The sequence below is a fragment of the Carassius carassius genome, chromosome 13, assembly GCF_963082965.1.
Source record: "Carassius carassius chromosome 13, fCarCar2.1, whole genome shotgun sequence".
Taxonomy (NCBI): Eukaryota; Metazoa; Chordata; class Actinopteri; order Cypriniformes; family Cyprinidae; genus Carassius; species Carassius carassius.
This window is the reverse complement of record NC_081767.1, coordinates 3,965,509-3,984,037: the sequence shown is the minus strand read 5'-3', so window position 1 is coordinate 3,984,037 and position 18,529 is coordinate 3,965,509. Positions and strand designations below refer to the sequence as shown.

At 39.3% G+C, this 18,529-nt stretch overlaps 1 protein-coding gene across 5 annotated transcripts in view; it reads right to left on the bottom strand.

Annotated features, from left to right (window-relative positions):
* LOC132155855 (spectrin beta chain, non-erythrocytic 4-like) overlaps positions 1-18,529 on the bottom strand; it is an 80,997-nt gene that overhangs the window by 43,800 nt on the left and 18,668 nt on the right. For all 5 annotated transcript variants that reach the window (XR_009437355.1, XM_059564590.1, XM_059564591.1 and 2 more), the window contains exons 12-16: positions 18,303-18,453; positions 16,352-17,222; positions 15,413-15,550; positions 10,327-11,083; positions 2,152-2,354 (exon numbers count right to left, since the gene is read on the bottom strand). Coding sequence is in view for 4 of the 5 variants with exons in the window: in XM_059564590.1 (XP_059420573.1) it covers positions 2,152-2,354; positions 10,327-11,083; positions 15,413-15,550; positions 16,352-17,222; positions 18,303-18,453 (2,120 nt within the window). In the remaining variant the exon portion in view is untranslated. The remainder of the gene's footprint in view (positions 1-2,151; positions 2,355-10,326; positions 11,084-15,412; positions 15,551-16,351; positions 17,223-18,302; positions 18,454-18,529) is intronic.

The window sequence follows — 18,529 nt, the reverse complement described above, 5'->3', positions numbered from 1 at the left end:
ATTACTCCTATCAAGTGACGTTATCACTACTTTCTGGAATACACCACGCCTATCAAGTAAGGGTACTGTTGGCGGTACTGTTGGCGGTGGAAACGCTAGCCAAATCATGGTTAACAGACCCGACCCGTACCGTACCATACCACTCGGTGGAAACGCGCCATTACTGCCATGTTATATAAAAGGGTGACTGTCACCCTCATGGAGAGAGATGTGTAGAGGAGTGACTTGAGATATGGCCTTGCCTGTGTAAGTTTTAGTGGTGGAAATTACGATTCTTTTTAGAGATTCATTCATTTTCAGTTCGTTCACCAAAATGATTCATTCAGAATCGTTCACTGATTTGTTCAGTGACCATTTCTTCGTATTACACAAAATAAGCCAGCAGATGGCAAAAAAAAAGTGTATTATGTGTTGTCTTAGGTCAACGAACGTATTAACTTGTTACAAAAACTGATCTGGCTGTATTAAAATGTGTGTATAATCACATTCAATATGTAAAGTCTAATTAAGTTTTTCAGATGAACAAAGCACAAGGTTTTCTTGCCTAATTAGCATTTTAATTGTTTGGTCAGACAGTTTGTATATTATATATTCACATTCATAAATCGGGGATTAAACGTGGAGTTGCTAAATATCAAAACAAGCGTATGTGCACAGTACAGTACTTAACTGCGCTTTGCATTTTTGCGAGATTGACATGCTAAATGGCAGACTAACCCGGTTTACTCTCATTCATTTCATTCACGAACGAGATAAGCTATGTGCCAGTTCATTTCATTCACGCACGACATGTATCAGCTCATTCAACTCATTCACGAACGACATGTGTATCAGTTCAGTCATTTCATTCACGAACGACATGTATCAGCTCATTCAACTCATTCACGAACGACATGGGTACCAGTTCAGTCATTTCGTTAACGAACGATAAGATCTCCAGATCTAGTTCAGACTCATATGAAACTCGTTCATTAAGGGCGTATTCGTTCACTACATTCAACAAATCACATACCCTGTCACATCTCATACTCGAAGGCTATTGGCTCGAGGTTGAGTAATTCTTTGACAGGATGAAATGGTTGTTACCCGGTTCACTGAGCTGCGCATGCGCTGCTTATAGCGCCGCGCTGCTGTGAAGGGAGGAACTTCACTGAACGAGAAGTACGAGTCAGTGGATTACGTGAACGAGAACGATTCGTTCACCTAAAAGATTCGTTCAAAAAGAACGATTCGTTCACGAACGACACATCACTAGTAAGTTTGAAAATTGAGTTCAAAATTAAAGAGTAACAGACAATAATGCTTCCTGTTGGCTGGTTTGTTAATAACTCTGCTCACAGAGACACTCACGGTCGTGCGGTGTATGGGACCCGGGTGCTCGCTCTGCCCGCCAGCGAAAGTAATACGTGACGTATAGATGCTAGCACCCTGCTAGCCATTAGATTAATACAAGTCTAGCTTAGCTCTAATCAGCCCACGTTAATACAACTTAATACAAACAACTTCTATTTGTTACAATATGTAAAGCTATAACAAATTAAAATTAAAGTTTCAGGCACAAATAACCATTTCCTGAGAACCAACCTATGGAAGCCCATTTGCGCCAATGAATAGAAAATAAAAAAGTTATCTGCGACTAATGATCTCACAATTTTGACTTTTTTTCTTGCAATTATGAGAAATAAAGTAGCAATTATGAAATAAAAAGTCAGCATTGTGAGTTTATATCTAAAGACTGTGATTTTGTTCTCAGAATTGTGACTTTTTACTCAGAATTGTGAATTTTATATCTCGCAATTGCTTCTCTCAGAATTGTGATATAAACTCGCAATTGTGAATTATAAAGTCCAATTGCAAGTTCATCTGACAATTCTGAGACAGATTTGCAAGAAAATATTTTAAATTGCGAGTTCACTTTTTATTTTTTCACAATTATGAGTTTATATCATGCAATTCTGAGAAAATCTAATCTGAATTACAAGATGCAATTGCAAAAAATATTTTTAAAGAATTTTTAGATAAAAGGTGAACTTTTTTTGTTAATTTGTTAACAATTAACTTTTTTTGTTTTCTATTTAGTGGCAGAAACAGGCTACCATACCAACCAGCTCTATATGGCATAAATGTAATTATAAGTGTTTTGGTTTTGACCTGTTAGCGAGTAGATCCACTCTTTCTCTGATGCGCTCTGAATAGATATTGTGCTGACTGATGAGGCTCTCTCCCGCCTCTATGACAGCTTTAATGCGGTGCAGGTTTATCTCCATGGTGGTGGTAAAGTCCTTGTGCTTTTTGATGGCTGCCTCCACCGTCTCCACTGTGGTGGGAAGCTCCACATGGGCCAGCGCTGACTCCTGAGGAGAGGAGAGAAAGACAGGGTGAAATACTGCATACAGAAAGCATCTAAAATGTGTCCAGATCAATTACACTAAAAGCAAATCCATAATCAGGGCAAATGGCAAGCTGTTGGTGTTACTGCAATAATAAACACTTAGAAACAATATCAATGCTCACATATTCTTCTGTGACGATTCCACAAATGTTTTCTAACTCGGTCAGTTCTACAGATTGAAGATGCAAATAAAAACAGTCTACTTAAATTCATTTTTCTTGCAAACATGTATTAAATGATGGAAGCAAAATAATAAAAACATAATTGTCAACTGTTTAGTAAATGTTCCCATTTAGAAAAGTGAAGTTCAAACAAACTTAAGGAATAGTGGCTTTTGAATGCCACTGCCATGTGTTTTAGTGCAAACCAGTTCACACTCGATGGCAATGCAGATTCTTATTATGTTCCCTCAGGCAAAAGAAAGCGACTCTGGGCTTTTAGCAAACCAGAAAAGACACAGCTTCTAACATACACCCAGACAGGGTTGAGGAAATGCATGTTCTATGACATTTAAAGTGCATTTTTGCTGCAAGATATTACTATGAAGGGACGACCCAACATAAAAGCAGCAAATGTCTCAGAATATGAACTAAGCAATGACCTTAAAATGCCCTGATGCTCCTGACATTTACAGACGTGACCTGAAAAAGATCAGTCAGATCAGTTTTTGTCTCCTAATGGTCTGCTCTCAAACAGAATGGAAAGTCATACATGAAGTGTCTTAAATATCTCAATTGTTTCTCCTAGACAGCAACGAGATCTAAAGGAGAGCAAAAGGAAAACTAACTTTTTTTCTCATTTGCATTCATCTTTTTACTTTTTACTTTTAAGGTTTCCTCATTTGTGAGGGTGAACTGGTTTGGACTAAACACACGGCAGTATTCTGCCATGAATTATAATTTATAAACTGCCATGTTTGTGATCAGTCATGTGGCACATGGAAACCAATGTCATTTGACCCCAGTTTCAGAAGAGATCGCAACAATATGTCAAACTGTGCTCTGATTGGCCAAGATATCAAAGTCTGCAGTCAAAAGTAAGACATTTCAATATGCTTACATTCACAACTTAATTTCATCATTACCAATTGATTTTATGAGAAACATTTGAGACTTTTCTAGCAATTTGTTTAATATAAAAAGTTTGAAATAATTTTTTTTAATTCTCTTATGGTCACCAAGGTTGCATTTATTTGATCACAAATACAGTAAAATGGTCATATTATGCAATATTGTTACAATTATTACAAAGTTTAAGCAGCACTACTGGTTTTAACGTTTATAGTATTATTAAAGGGCTCATGAACTGAGAAATCAAAATTCTCTTGATCTTTTAACAAAATAAGAGCTCATTGTACTATAAAAACATCCTATTATTTTCAGAACTCAAAACTTTCTCATAAGTCTAAAATCAGTTTATACTGAAGCCAATCTGTCAAAATGACAATGTGCCACTTAATGATGTAATAGTGGGTAAATAACGAGAGATGCAAACACAAGTCTGCACATAAACCTAATGATAACGATGCTGTGTCTAGTGCCAAGTTGTGGAAAAACACAGTCTTCCATCCACAGGGTTTACATTGCTTTTAGGGCTGCACGATTAATAGAACGTGATTAATTGCGGTTGTCATGGTCATTTTGTTACTAAAGCAGGTTCTGTGATTAGCAGTAAATTTCCATCACCTGCTTTCAGGTGGAGCAGCATTTACTACACAGAGCCATAGTTCTCTGACAAGCTATCCAAAATCACGTTCATAATCATAGATGATATAATCATAGGATTATGAAATAGACAAAATCATTTGCGATAATGACAGCTGTTTGCGTATCTTCTCAGTTAACTACGGCTCTGTGTAGTAAATGCTGCTCCATCTGAAAGCACGTGAAAATAGCACATTAATAACATGTTTTTACTCCAAACTCACTTCATAACGTCAGTCAAGTGTAATAAATCCTTCTGTAAGATGATGTGGCTTCTTAAACAGAATAATTAAGGCACACAATATTTTATTGTATTCTAAGTAGGGCAGTCTATGGCGAGTAGCATTTCGGTATAGATATACTTTATTATGAACGAAAATTATAATAAAAATAACTCAGATAAACCATAAATTGCCATAGTAATGTGTTTATTATTCACGTTGAATCAATGAAAGCAGTTAAACATTCTGTTTATTTAGCTGCAGCGATAGGAATTTCCTGGATTTCTTCTTCCGGGCATATTTGGATTTTCAGCACGAGAGCAGCCTCTGGTCTTTGGATGGGGATTTATTGCTGATCACAGAACTGTGCTTCACTGAAAGATACACATGACAATCACAGCTTCTGCCTAATATCTATTTTATTGTCTTTGCTATTTAATTTAGATGAATTGTGCAGCCCTAAATACTACAATATGTTGCAAACACATGTAACATTTAGGATGCTTTTGATATCATTTTTTGTTAGTTAGCTTTGTCCTTGACAGGTTACAAGATGACCTACAATCTATATCTTTCTAAAATTGTTTTGTTCAAAATAAATACTGGTAAATTAAAAACTAGGAAATTAATATAAAATAGGAAATATACAAAAAACGTTTACTACAGAAAACGTCTAGGTTACATATGTAACCCTGATGGAGGGAACGGAGACGATATGTCAGAAAGAGACTGACAAATGGGGTCTCGTCCGAGAGCCCAATCACCTTCGAGTGGTAACAAACGAGCCAATGGTACACGGTGTACCTTGGTCTGCGGGATTTGCATCGCGAGCTCCGCCCCGCTGTGTGGGTATATAACGAGCAGTGCAAGCAACTCACATTCAAGTCTTTGCTGAGGAGCCGAGCCCAGTCACCTGGCCGTTCAGCGGAACAGCAATGTGACATATGTGACCTAGACGTTCCCTTTCAGTCGGTCACGTTCGACGTTACGTCAGAAAGAGACTGGCAAATGGGGTCCCTTACAAAACGCCACATGGCACATGATGCTGAACATCAACAATGATGGATGAACCCAGGGTTCTGAACTGAGGAACTCACCTGAGGGGAATAGTGCACGCATCCAGTCAGTGGAGTGGAATGGAGCAGCAAGCGGATTGACACCGAGCAGGTCCTTACTGGCCCGTAGGGGCGAGTACCAGGGAGGACACGGCTCTACATGGAGATTATAAAATCTCGCAAATGTATTGTGTGTTGCCCAGCCTGCAGCTCTACAGATGTCTGTTAGCGAGGCGCCATGCTCCAGCGCCCAGGAGAAAGCTACACTCCAAGTTGAGTGAGCTCTCATAACTAGGGGACATGGCAGGTCTTGAGCCTGATAAGCCAGGACAATAGCATCCACTATCCAGTGGCATAACCTCTGCTTGGAGACAGCCTTTCCCTTCTACTGGCCTCCATAACAAACAAAGAGCTGGTCTGAGGTCCTGAGGCACTGAGTTCTGTATACGTAAGTGCGGAGCGCACGTACTGGACAGAGCAGCGCCAGGGCTGGGTCTGCTTCCTCCGGGGGCAGCACTTGCAAGTTCACCACCTGATCTCTAAAAGGAGTGGTGGGAACTTTGACCACGTATCCAGGCTGGGGTCTCAAGATAATACGAGAGTTGGTCGGCCTGAATTCCAGGCAGGCTTCATCAACTGAAAAGGCCTGCAGGTCCCCGACCCTCTTAACCAAAGCCAAAGCCGTCAGGAGTGCAGTTTTCAATGATATAAACTTTAGCTCTACTGAGAGCAAGGGTTCAAAGGGAGCCCTCTGCAGTGCAGATAGAAGCACTGCAAGGTCCCAAGAGGGAACTTGATGAGGGCGAGGTGGATTGAGCCTCCTGGCCCCTCTCAGGAACCTGATGACCAGATCATGCTTCCCATCAACAGGGTCATGGTGAGCCGACATGGCGGCCACATAGACCTTCAAGGTGGAAGGAGACATCCTTTGTTCCAACTCTTCCTGAAGAAAGGAAAGCACTGTCCCGATCGGGCATTTCCAGGGTTCTTCACGATGTGAAGAACAACAAGTGTTAAAGATGTTCCACTTCAAAGCATAGGCGTGTCTGGTAGACAAGGCTCTAGCCGAAGTGGTGGTAGATACCAGCTGAGGTGGCAAGATACCTAAACCTTCCATGACCAGTCCAGAACCCACACATGTAGGTTCCAAAAATCGAGACGAGTCTGATCAGACTCCCTCATGTCTGCCAGGTTTAGCCATAGGTGACACTCCTGAACCACCAAAGTGAACATCACCTGACCCAAGGAGCGTGCAGTAACCTTCGTCACCCGAAAAGCAAGGTCGGTAGCAGTGTGTGCCTCCTGCAAAACCCCTGGGTCATCAGTTCCCCCGTGCAGATCAGCACCTTGGCCTGGTAGACCTGAAGGGTGACCATGGCATGCAGGGCAGAAGTGTTCTGACCTGCAGCTCTGTAAGCCTTGGCCACAAGCATGGATGAGAATTTATAGGCCTTGGAGGGAAGCTTGGGCAACCACGCCAAGCGGAGGTGCTCTGAGGACACAATTGCATTGCAACAGAATACTCCACTGAAGGGAATCCCAGCAAACCCCTTGGATGCTCCGCCATTGAGGCCAGTGTAGGCGAAGGAAGCACCAGAATGGTTTCGGGCAGTTATATGTGCCTTCCATGAACTGGTCACTTCCTGGTGCACCTCCAGGAAGAAAGGAACCAGAGCAGCCCCCAGGAACCAATCATCCAGCTTCGAGCGCTCATGACAGGGTGGAGGATTCCACTCAAGCCCGATGCTCTCAGCTGCCCGGGAAAGCATGGCCGTCAGCTCGGGATCAGACTTGGGCAACGGTGGCATTCCCGAGGGAGGCAACGCAGCCGAATCGTCATCTCCTGAGGACTCAAGCCCACCTTTGATGCGGCGATCGACACCTGGTCTTCCTCCTGAGCTCCGAATGAGATATCAGAAACCTGTGACGGTCCAGCAAACTCATCCGGAAACTCAACCGGATGCGGCGTTTGTGAGGGGGGTGTGGCCCGAGGAGGCTGGCTCATTGGGGAAGCCCACACGGTTACCCTCAGATCACCCTGACAACCAGCCGAAGTAGCCCTTTTACGAGAAGAGGGGCTAGAACAGGGTGTGGCAGAGGGGACTCTATACCTTTTAAGGTAATCAAGTCTCGATCTTAACGCAGAGATGGTCATGTCCCCGCAATGAGAACATGAATCATCCACGAACGCAGTCTCCGTGTGCTGAAAGCCCAGACATGTGACACAGCGATCGTGGCCGTCACGAGGAGCCATTTATCGACCGCTCCCTGAAACACACAGGTGGCGGAATGACATCTTTAAAAAGAAACAAACACAACCCAAAGTCTTTTAGTAGCTCTTTCAGGGGTGCTAAAGCGCTCATGGGAATGCAGGAGCTGAAAGCAGGAAGCTCTAGACGAACCGCTGCCAACAACCAACACCAGTTGACTTGCTTTGTAAACACTCCGAAGAAACCAGCAGGAGATGTGCTTTTATTTTGTTACCACTTGAAGGCTATTGGGCTCTCGGGCGAGACCCCATTCGTCAGTCTCTTTCTGACATAATGTCCAACGTGACAGACTGAAAAGGAACTACATTTCAGTTCAAATAACAACAACAAAAACATTAAAATGGTCCAAGAATTGGTAACTTAAACAGAGTTTGAACAAATACTGCAAAATAAAATTCCAGGATTTTCAAGGACTTTTAAAAAATCCCGGGAATTTGTTCTGGCAATCATATTGTTCTTGACATGATTACTCTGAGCTGTTTACAAAGCTCCACTGCTTTTTTAATAGCTTTTCTATGTAAATATGATGCTAAATGGAAATCTTTGGCCATTGCGCCTCGCAGCTTGTCAATTCAAGTCTGCTTTGTTGTAGTGTTGTCAAAAGACCCGGTACTTCGGTACCAAGTCGGTACTAAAAAAATGTAAATGTGACGGTACCAGGTTTCTTTAAGTACCGGTAGTACCGAGGTCCTGTTCAAACCCGGTTCAGCGCTATGATTTCCGCGAAGCAGAAAACGAGGACGGAATCTCAAAATCCAGTCATGAAAATGAAACTTACATTTTAATATGGACAGTCATGGCATTTGTCAAAGTTAGCATAAATTAATCAAATCAAATCTCCATATGGACCAGTATCTGTAAATGTTAAGCCGCAAAAGTTGTTTGAAATATGAATCCATGTTCCTCGCGTCTCTGTGTGAATTAATGAATGGCAGAGACGTGCGGGTTTGTTTACTACATAGACTGAAGCGCATGACGCTTGCATTAATTTCAGCATCTGAGCTTCAGAGTTCTCTCTCCATCAAGCGATCTGAACTTTTCAGTTTCTCCGGTAGTGGGTGGAGCTAATGCGCAAATGGCAATTTCATTGGCTGGCGCTAATCTAGTACCGTCCCTGTTTTGATTTCAGCAAATCAGTTTGACCGAACGCAGACAACGTGATTAATATTCATGAACCCAGCAGCTCATCAATTCATAGTGCATTGTATATACATTAGTATGATAGTAGAATTAGTAGTAGTATTATCTTTTAATAATAATTAATATGATCTATTACTATTTTTATATATCTTAAGCATCACCACCAGTCTTAAGTTCAGTTAAAATGACAAATATGCATTCATTAGGCCTAAAAGTTAATTTTTACATAAAGGCATTGTGCTAGAAATATTACTATTATTTAGTAAAATGTATGTGATACTGCTACTACTGTTGACAAAATTTATAAAACTTTATTTTTTAAATAAATAAATCACAATATTTCTTCCATGTTTTAATTTTAATAGCAAATCCCCTTAATTTACCAAAAATAAAATGTGTTTAAATTTCATAAATTAAAAGACAAATTAAATTTGGGTGAAACTTGTTTACTGTTTTTCATAATTATATAACTTGTAGAAAAACTTTAAACACAATTGTAAATAAGTATAAAGAATGGCATTGGTTTTATTTTTAGTGCTAAAAAAATTTTTTTTTTTTAATTAGCATATTTTTGTGTTTTGCTTTGGTACAGAGAACCGTGGATTTTCACTGGTATCGGTACCGAATACTGAAATTTTGGTACCGTGACAACACTACTTTGTTGTCAATTCTTCAAAATGTATATTACATATATACATACATACAATATGTCGTGCTTGAGACCCCCAAGTCAACAATCTGCCACGTCTATTCAAACAGAGCATTCCCAGGAGGGAGTCAAAACCGGACTGAAAATAGACTATTACTGCTAAATTATGATGTTTTTTTTATGTAAAAAATCTTGATAACTTTATAATTAGACCTCAGAGAATGGTACAAAATAATAAAAAGGCAGTTCATGACCCCTTTAAGAAATGCGCCTTGAGCAGCAAATCAGCACATTGGAATGATTTCTGAAGAACCATGTGACACTGAAGACTTTGACTCACAGGAATAAATTACATTTTAAGACATATTAAAATAGAAAACAGTAATTTTAAATTGTAATAATGTTTCACAATATTGCTACTGTATTATTTTACTGTATTTTTGATCCAATAAATGCAGCCTCAATGAAAAAAAATTTTTTTTTCAAAGACTCACACACGCACCTTTTGACTGGTAGTAAAATTAAAGGAATAGTTTACCCAAAATGAAAATTCTGTCATCATTTACTCAGCCTCATGTCATTCCAAACCTGTACAACTTTCTTTTTTCTGTGAAACACAAAATAAGACATTTTGAAGAATTTTGCGGTCCAAACAACATCGGACCACATTGACTTTTAATGCACGAGGTTGAGTAAATGATGGCAAAATTTTCATTTTCGGATGAACTATGACGTGAATATAACTACATTTAAGTTCTAAATCATAAATGAGTGAGATCTCCTTTAAGATTCATCAACTATGAAAGAGAAACCTCTGTGCAATAACATTTAGGAATCAGAAATATCTTTCAAAACTGAATTGTGCAAATGACACAAAGAGGTGTGAGGGGCTTCACCTGGTTATTGAGGAAAGCCTCGGCCTGCTTGACATCCCTCAGGAAGAGATGGAAGATGTGAGCTTGCACCAGCACCTCCCTCCTGCTCTCCCACATCTCCAGCAGTTTGTTCCAGCCCACGTCCAGCTTGTGCAGCCACTGCTGCAGAGCTCCATGAGGCAACGGCGCTTCCTCTGTCTCCAAGAGCTCATTCACAGCCTGGAGACGCTCATAGTCCTCTTCGTACCTTCCGATCTCCTCCTTGAGTGCGGCGTGTTGGTTTATCAGCCGTTCTGCATCCTCTAAAGCATTGGGAAGCTCATCCGAAGCAGCAGCTGTCTGGGTTTGCACTAACCAGGTGAGGAATGAATCCAAGTCTTGAATGAACTGTTGTAAACGGCCAGCGACAGTTAAAGAGTCCTCACAGCCTTGTAATGTACGCTTTAGCTCTTCCCACTCCACGCTGATCCCCTCAAAGGGAACCAGGATGTCTACGGCCTTGTCTGGATGGGATGTGGCGAGCTCCTCCGCTTCCTCCTGAAGGTGAAGGAGCTTGGGCTCAAGAACCACCAGAGCTCCCTCCATGGTGGAGAGACGGCGCTGCAGTGCCAGCACGCTGCCCAGGTCACTGCCCACATACTGCGTGGCATCTATGGCTTTCCGCTTGTCCTGTATCTGGGACTTGATCTCTGTGCATTCCAGTAAGTAGTTCTGGATGCGCAGGATTGAGTCCAGGTGATCTTTCTTCTGCTCGACCAGCTCCACAATGCGGTTCCACCTGTGATGTGCAAAAAGAAAGCAATTTTCTTAGATTTTCTTGATTTCTGACATTTTGGGAATTTAAAAGACACTTTAAACAATCGTGTCTTTGTTAAAGTTCCATTTCAAATCTTGCTCCTTTTTTTGTATGTTACTGTGCCTTATAAATTGGGTATGTTATATCTTGCATTGTAAATGAAACATTCTTATAAATACACTGTGGCATGAAATATTGAAGAACATAATAGCTGTGAATGTGCCCATAGTGCTCTGTTTTGGGTCAGGCGTGTGCTGTATGTGGCAGCCACAGCAGATGGCAGCAAGCTGAGAGAGGCTATTTATGCCAAGCTTGGTCTAAAACGGATCACTGGAGTTTTTCACACATACGTCACAGCTTGCCAGTTTCAGTGAAAGCTTGTGAAAGCAGTAGCCCATTTTCTAAATACATCCACGTAGAGCCATGTGTTAAAAGTGATGAACAACAGCAGCATCAAAAATGTGCAGGCTTTTCTGAATGAAACCCTTTTCAATTAAACCACAAATGACTTCACCTGAAAACAACTACATATCAGGGTAATGAAAGACTAACATGCTATTATCACTAAAATTATCAATTTATGATAAAAAAGAACAATTAGCCAGAGATACTTGAACAGAAAATCATGATTTTTGATAATTAATTTGCATTAATAAATCAATAAATAAATAATGCTGTTTTGGTTGGAGCACAACAGTGTCCGCCCACTTTTCAGCAGCCTTGGTTACGGTTGGTTATATGTTAACTAATGATTTTCTAAATCTAAAAAAATATTACAGACAGCATTCAAATTTTGCAGGGCAACAACTCAATTCTTGATGTGGCCTATATAATGCAGTTATACACTGCTAAAATTTAAGATACAGGGGCAAAAAAGGCCCCTGATTGAGTTTTTGTCTCATATATTTTGTCACATGTGTTTTTATCGGTACACAGGTATGAAACAACATGAGGGTGGGCATGTGATGACAACATTTTCATTCTTGGGAGAACTATCCTTGTAATACCCATTTAAACCCCATTAATCTCATGGCATTATGTATAGACATGGGTATGTACCGGTATGTAATTAGGTCAATACCGGAGTACCGATAAGCTTCAGGACAAATGATACTGTTATCAATTTTGTTGTTTTATCTCTGTATACTTCAATGTTATAGGCGAATTAGAAGCTGCTGCTTTTCATTTCCCCTCACTGAAATATGTGCTGTGTGTGTGTGTGTGTGTGTGCAGTCAGTCATCGCGGCAAGAGTGAAACATTCAAAAGTGTGGGTTCACATTACAAAACTAAGCGACTCCAGCATCAGATGCAAAATATGCAGTAGTGTAATTGTGAACAAAGGAGGCAACACAAGTAATATAATAACATTTACTAACAAAACACAACATCTACCTCAAACAATGCGTTGTATTATGTCTCACGGCTCTAGCTCCAACTACAAATCGCGAGGCACATTAACATCAAATGTCAGCGGTAGAGTTACACTCACAAGACACTGCACTTATTTGCGATCAAAAAAAGTACATCATTTGCATGTGATTTAAGGCCCTGCCGGTGAAACGTTTTATTTGCGTGCTCTTCTAACATGTGCTTATTCAGAGCGCGTTCAGCCGAAGCATCCAAACACTAAAATGCTGGTCAAACAGCACCTGATTATTTAGTTATATTAGTTATTCTCTGATTGTGCTAATTCTGTCAAAAACACACAAGGTTTACATATAAACACAGTTAATTATGTATAAAGTGAAAGTTAACAGGCAAGAGAGAAATGGGTGTGTGCATCTCTTAAAGGGACAGTACTAAACATACTGCAGTTTGTCATTAAAAGGATAGTTCACCCAAAAATTTAAATTCTGTCATTATTTACTCATTTGTGTTGTACCAAACATGTATTAATTTGTATTAGGCCTGAATACATGAATTTGTATTCATATCTTTTTTTTTTTTTACCTTAATCACACGGTAAAAAAAATGAGCTTGATAATTTTTTCTGGCTGCGATAATTTTTTTTTTCTATTTTTATTTAAAAAATGTAACATGCCATGATGTGGGGTTAGTCTGGTGCGCAGCCTGTGGACAGCCCGCGCCAGAAAACACCCTCTCCTTTAATAGTAGGAAAAAACACCCTCTCCTCACCCTCTGACTTTAATAGTAGGAAAAAAATATGAAAGTCACTGGGGACCAGCAACTGTTTAGTTTCCCACATTCTTCAAAATAACTTATTATATTCAACAGAAGAAGAAACTCATTCAGGTTCAAAACAACTTGAGACATTTTTGGGTGAACTATTCCTTTATTGTTAATAAAATAAAACACAAAGAGAAAAAAAACTTCTCTTGACTGAAGAACATTAATACAGTTGCTAAAGTTCAGCAGTTATAAAATTACTTGAAATTTTCAACAACTTCATATCTTTTTGCACCAAATAGTATCGATAAGTATTGGTATCGGCAAGCAGTATCAGTATCTATCTATCTATCTATCTATCTATCTATCTATCTATCTATCTATCTATCTATCTATCTATCTATCTATCTATAATATAGATATCGATGTGTTGATTAAGTTCAAATTATGCTAATCAATGGAAGCATATACTAATATCAGAGGTGGGTAGAGTACCCAAAAACTGTACTCAAGTAAAAGTAAAAGTACTTCTAGAAATATTTACTCAAGTAAAAGTAAAAGTACTAGTCTTGAATAGTTACTTGAGTAAGAGTAAAAGAGTATCGGATAAAAAATCTACTCAAGTAGTTAGTTACTAGTTACTTTAGGTCATATATACTGAGCCTATTTTTATTTAGATATATAGATAACATGTATGTAATGTATGTGTGCATGTATAAATGTATATATTTCATCAGCCTTTACTCCAATTTATGTAATTTATTATAAAACCCTGTCTGTTTACTTAAGTAACAGATATAGGTGTCATGCCATAACATATTTTTAATACGACTGACTTTATATTAAATGTGAATTTAACATTGAAAGTTAATGTGATATAAATATTGCTACTAATCTTTCATTGTTCAGAAAGAGAGCAAATAACATTTACATTATTAAAGATAATTTTCACTGACAGTCTAGATTTCAATCACTCTCAGAAACTCCCATTAAAATCACTGAAACTGTTAACACTGTGAAATCAATATCTTAATTAAAGATTCGTACACACATCTGCACTTTGTTGTTCCTGCGAGAGAATTCGCCAGAAAGAGGTATTCAGTCAGCGAGCGAGTGAAGGAAGCACCGGCATTTTAGCGATGACTCATCGGAACACCTTTGATTGGCCAATGCTTTAATAAGCTCAAAAGAATCATGTGTGATTGGTTATAATGCGCAGCGCTGTAAAAACACATCTATCTCTGGCTCAGCGCCAGCAAGCGATCACAGATCTGAATTTAGCAGCTGATAATATGACTCGCTGAACGTACTTGCACCAGTGTGATTGTATTAAAATTAATAAAATCTTAATCGGCTATTTTTTGTCTTTTGGAAGCTGCATTCAACTTGACTCCCCTCTGTTATAAGCCACACACGTACAACAAACTAATGTCACAGTGGTATCGTGTACTGTAATCGAATGTAGCCCAAGTTATTACCTGTTAAACAGTAGACAGCACACGCGGTGTTCATCTAATAAGGATCTCCATCGCTAGCAAATAATAACCTTTGCAGATTTCAATTCAGTGCAGTTCCATAGCCACGTTTTCAACGCTCTTTCTGTTCTTAAACATTACAACTCCGAGTGAACCACTTCAGACGCTCAGCGCGTGCGGCAGGGAACTGAACGACTCATTCAAACTGATTCATGAACCAATTCACTCGTTTGCCAATTGGTTTGATCAAGCCTTTGAACAGAATTGACTCAAAAGAATGAATCATTCGCGAATGGGCATCGCTCATTGTCCAGAGAAAAGTAGACGGCGCGTTTGGAATAAACTGAAGCATTTATAACATTTATTGCATTAAGATAAAGTAACGAGAGGAGCGTCGCCCACAGTAACGAAGTAAAAGTACAGATTTTTCCCCCAAAATTTACTCAAGTAAGAGTATAAAGTACCCATCTTTAAATATACTCCGAAAAGTATTCGTTACCCCAAAAAATTACTCAAGTAAATGTAACGAAGTAAATGTAACTCGTTACTACCCACCTCTGACTAATATCAATTAACAACCACAGAGCTCAATGTAGATTTATTTTGAAAAGTTTTTGAAGGGAATTTTTACTTCCTGTTGGTTTTTGCCATTAAATATGCTAGATAATGTTATATGTAATACAAACTGTATTAATGATGTGGCGTTACCTGCTGTTCAAGTGATCTTGACAGCCCCTGACTTCAGTGGAACTGGGATGACCGCTGTCTAAAAGCTGCTGGACAATCTGATTAACGTCTAGAATCCTTCCCATAAGGCTGTTCATCTCTTGGTCCAAGCTCTCAAACCTAAAATAAAGAAAATTTCCTTCTTAGATAAGAAGATATTCAACGGTAAATCACAGCTAACAATCCAATTTAGCACCAAATGATTCATTTGTGTCCATGAAAACAACTTCATCTGTGGGTAATTGCAAAAATGCAACAAAGGTTCATTGGAAAAACGTATAATTCACTGCGTATTCCAGATTAAATGAACACTACTGGTAGGAAAAATCACCATTAACTTTTATGCCTTTTCAGTCTAATAATGATCACAGCAGAAGATTATTGATTAATAAAGGCTTATTTTTGCACGGTTCCTATATGAAATAATAACAATACTATATAATGACCTCAAAACCCTTTTACCATAGTGCATGATTTGTAAACCAACACATTTTACATTTGCATCTCAACCAGCTCCATATGCATGGCTTTTCTAACATAGTAAACTTGCTTTGTAGCACACAAATAATTGTATAAAGTGATACAGCATTAACCTTTTAGTGCATCTCAACAAACATATAATTTCCAAACTGCCACGAAATGTACAAAAACTAATGTAATAAAACACTTCCAGATACTTGCAATCTGTTTCAGACAAAACTGAACAGTTTTTCAGCACCACTCGCTGGGCATTTCACTTTTAAGTGTCACAAAACGTGCAGGAAGCAACTAAATATTTGGCAGAAGTTACCCCAAAGGTGCATTTTTTCTAATGATCCTACGTTGCAAAAAAGTCTCTCATTTGTAATACTTGTGTGATTTCCAATGCAATGACATTTCTAAATATTGAGAAGACATGCAACACCTGGTCAACGTCCCTACCTGTGTGCGATCACCTCCACGTCCTCTAGTCTCTCGGGAACCTCCATCCTGTTCAGCCACTGCTCTTTCTCATCAATCCACACCTCACAGGCATTCACCTCACTAAACATGTGATACACAGCCAGTGCATCATGAAGCCACTGCTGCCGCAGCACGGCAACTTCCGCCACCTCTGTGTAGAGCTGCTCCGTCTCAGCCATACGCGCTCGCACTTCATCCAGCTCCCGATAATGCAATGGCAATGCAACCATGTGTTTCCGAAGGCCCACCACTTGTATGCGGTGTTTATCGACACTCTCTCGGACACCTCTGTGCTTTTTAAGGAGAGACTGCGTTGAATACTCATCATGTCCGAAGTCCTCACTAGAAACAAGACGGTAAGCATCCTGTAGCCAAGCTAGTAGATCGTCCGTCTCGGTGCTAAACTGAAAAAAGTCCAGTGCCTCCTGTAGGTTACACAGTCTCTGTGTGGCCTGGTCCTCAAGTCTCTTCCAGTCCGCCTTGACCTCCATCAGTCGCTCTTGTATTCCTGCCGTACCGAAGCTCTTCTGGGTGAGGATCTGCTTGCCCTTCTTCATGGTCTGCTGAAGTAATGCACGTCGTGCCAACAGCTCTCCAGCCAAAGATTTGTGCTTCTGCAGCAGTCGCAGGACACTACTCAGGTCTTTTCCGCAGCTCTGCGTGGCCAAGATGGACGTCTTCTCTCGGATCCAATTCTCTGATTCCTCTACCTCCTGAAAGAAGGCCCAAAGCTCACGCGAATCCTCCAGCTCCGAGTGCCGTTTTGCAGCCAGCTGCTTTAATTCTTCCAGGCAGGTGTTGACGTGGTTGACCCGGTTACAAATTACCTGAGGGTCACACGGCTGGTAACCTGAATAAGAAACAGAGACAAGGAAAGGAGCTATCACTGATTTCATCAATTTGTTATTTAGTTGGCTGATATAAAGTTTTGTCAGATTAGCAAAAATGACGTATGATAGTCTTGAAAAAGTCAAGAAAGTCAAGAAAGTGTTGAAAACTGCAAATTAATCAGTATGTTCTGCATCATTCCTTGAAAGTATTTATGAATTTATGAAAATACATTATAGCTGTATAATTTCTAGCTTGCTGCAAATTTTATTTTAGTTTATATATATATATATATATATATATACATACACACACACAGTCAGTAAGATTATTAATTTTTATTTTAACAATTTTAAAGACTTTTATAATGTAAAAACAACTTGTGTTTTAAAAAAAGATGCTGTTCTTATGAAATTTCTATTGATAAAAGAAAAAATATATATCGCCATTTCCACAAGAATATGAAGCAGCATAACTATTTTCAGCATTGATAATAATAAGAAATGTTTGAGCACAAAATTAGCATATCAGAATGAATTCTGAAGGATTATGTGACACTGAAGACCGAATTCAGCTTTGCATCACAGTAATAAATCACATTTTAAAATACATTTTTAATATAATTAAATTGCAATAATATTTCTGTATTTTAGTTGAAAATGGCATAGCCATGGTGAGCATAAGAGACTTATTGCTTCTAGTCCTTTGACTAATAGTAGTATATATATATGTAAAAAAAGAACATCTTTTAAAAAAAGAAGCTTAACATTTAGTTGAAAACTTCATTTCAAAAATCATCATTTGTAGCAAATAATATTAATAATAATACAAAACATGCCAAAAGCAAAAAAATCCTCATTGTTGAGCTCTGAATCAGAATGTGCACTGAATTGAGAGCAAACCAACTCCAGCCCTCTTGTGGCGCATTTTGCAAGTTCCTCATGTGGTATTATTTTACTTGCTCTACCCTGCAAAGGTCTCTGGACATCTCAGTGAAATCCAGTAACAGTAACCTTTATATCACAATCTGCCATCACATTCTGAACCAGGACAATGTATCTGAATCAATATTCATCATGTTACTGTTTTAAGGCGCTCTCACCTTCAATAGTGGTGAATTTGAGAGCTGCAGCGTTGAGAGTTTGAACTCTGTCTGCCTGTATAGAGATGTCAGCCTCCTGTAAACTCTGTTTCTGGAGCATGTCCTCCACTTCAAGAAGATGTTTGCCATAGTCTTTAGACAGCAGCTTAACCTAGAGTGAGAATATGGCACTTTGATTGTGTCAACTTGACTACTGCATGAAAATAGTGGCAAGAAAATAGTTTTAA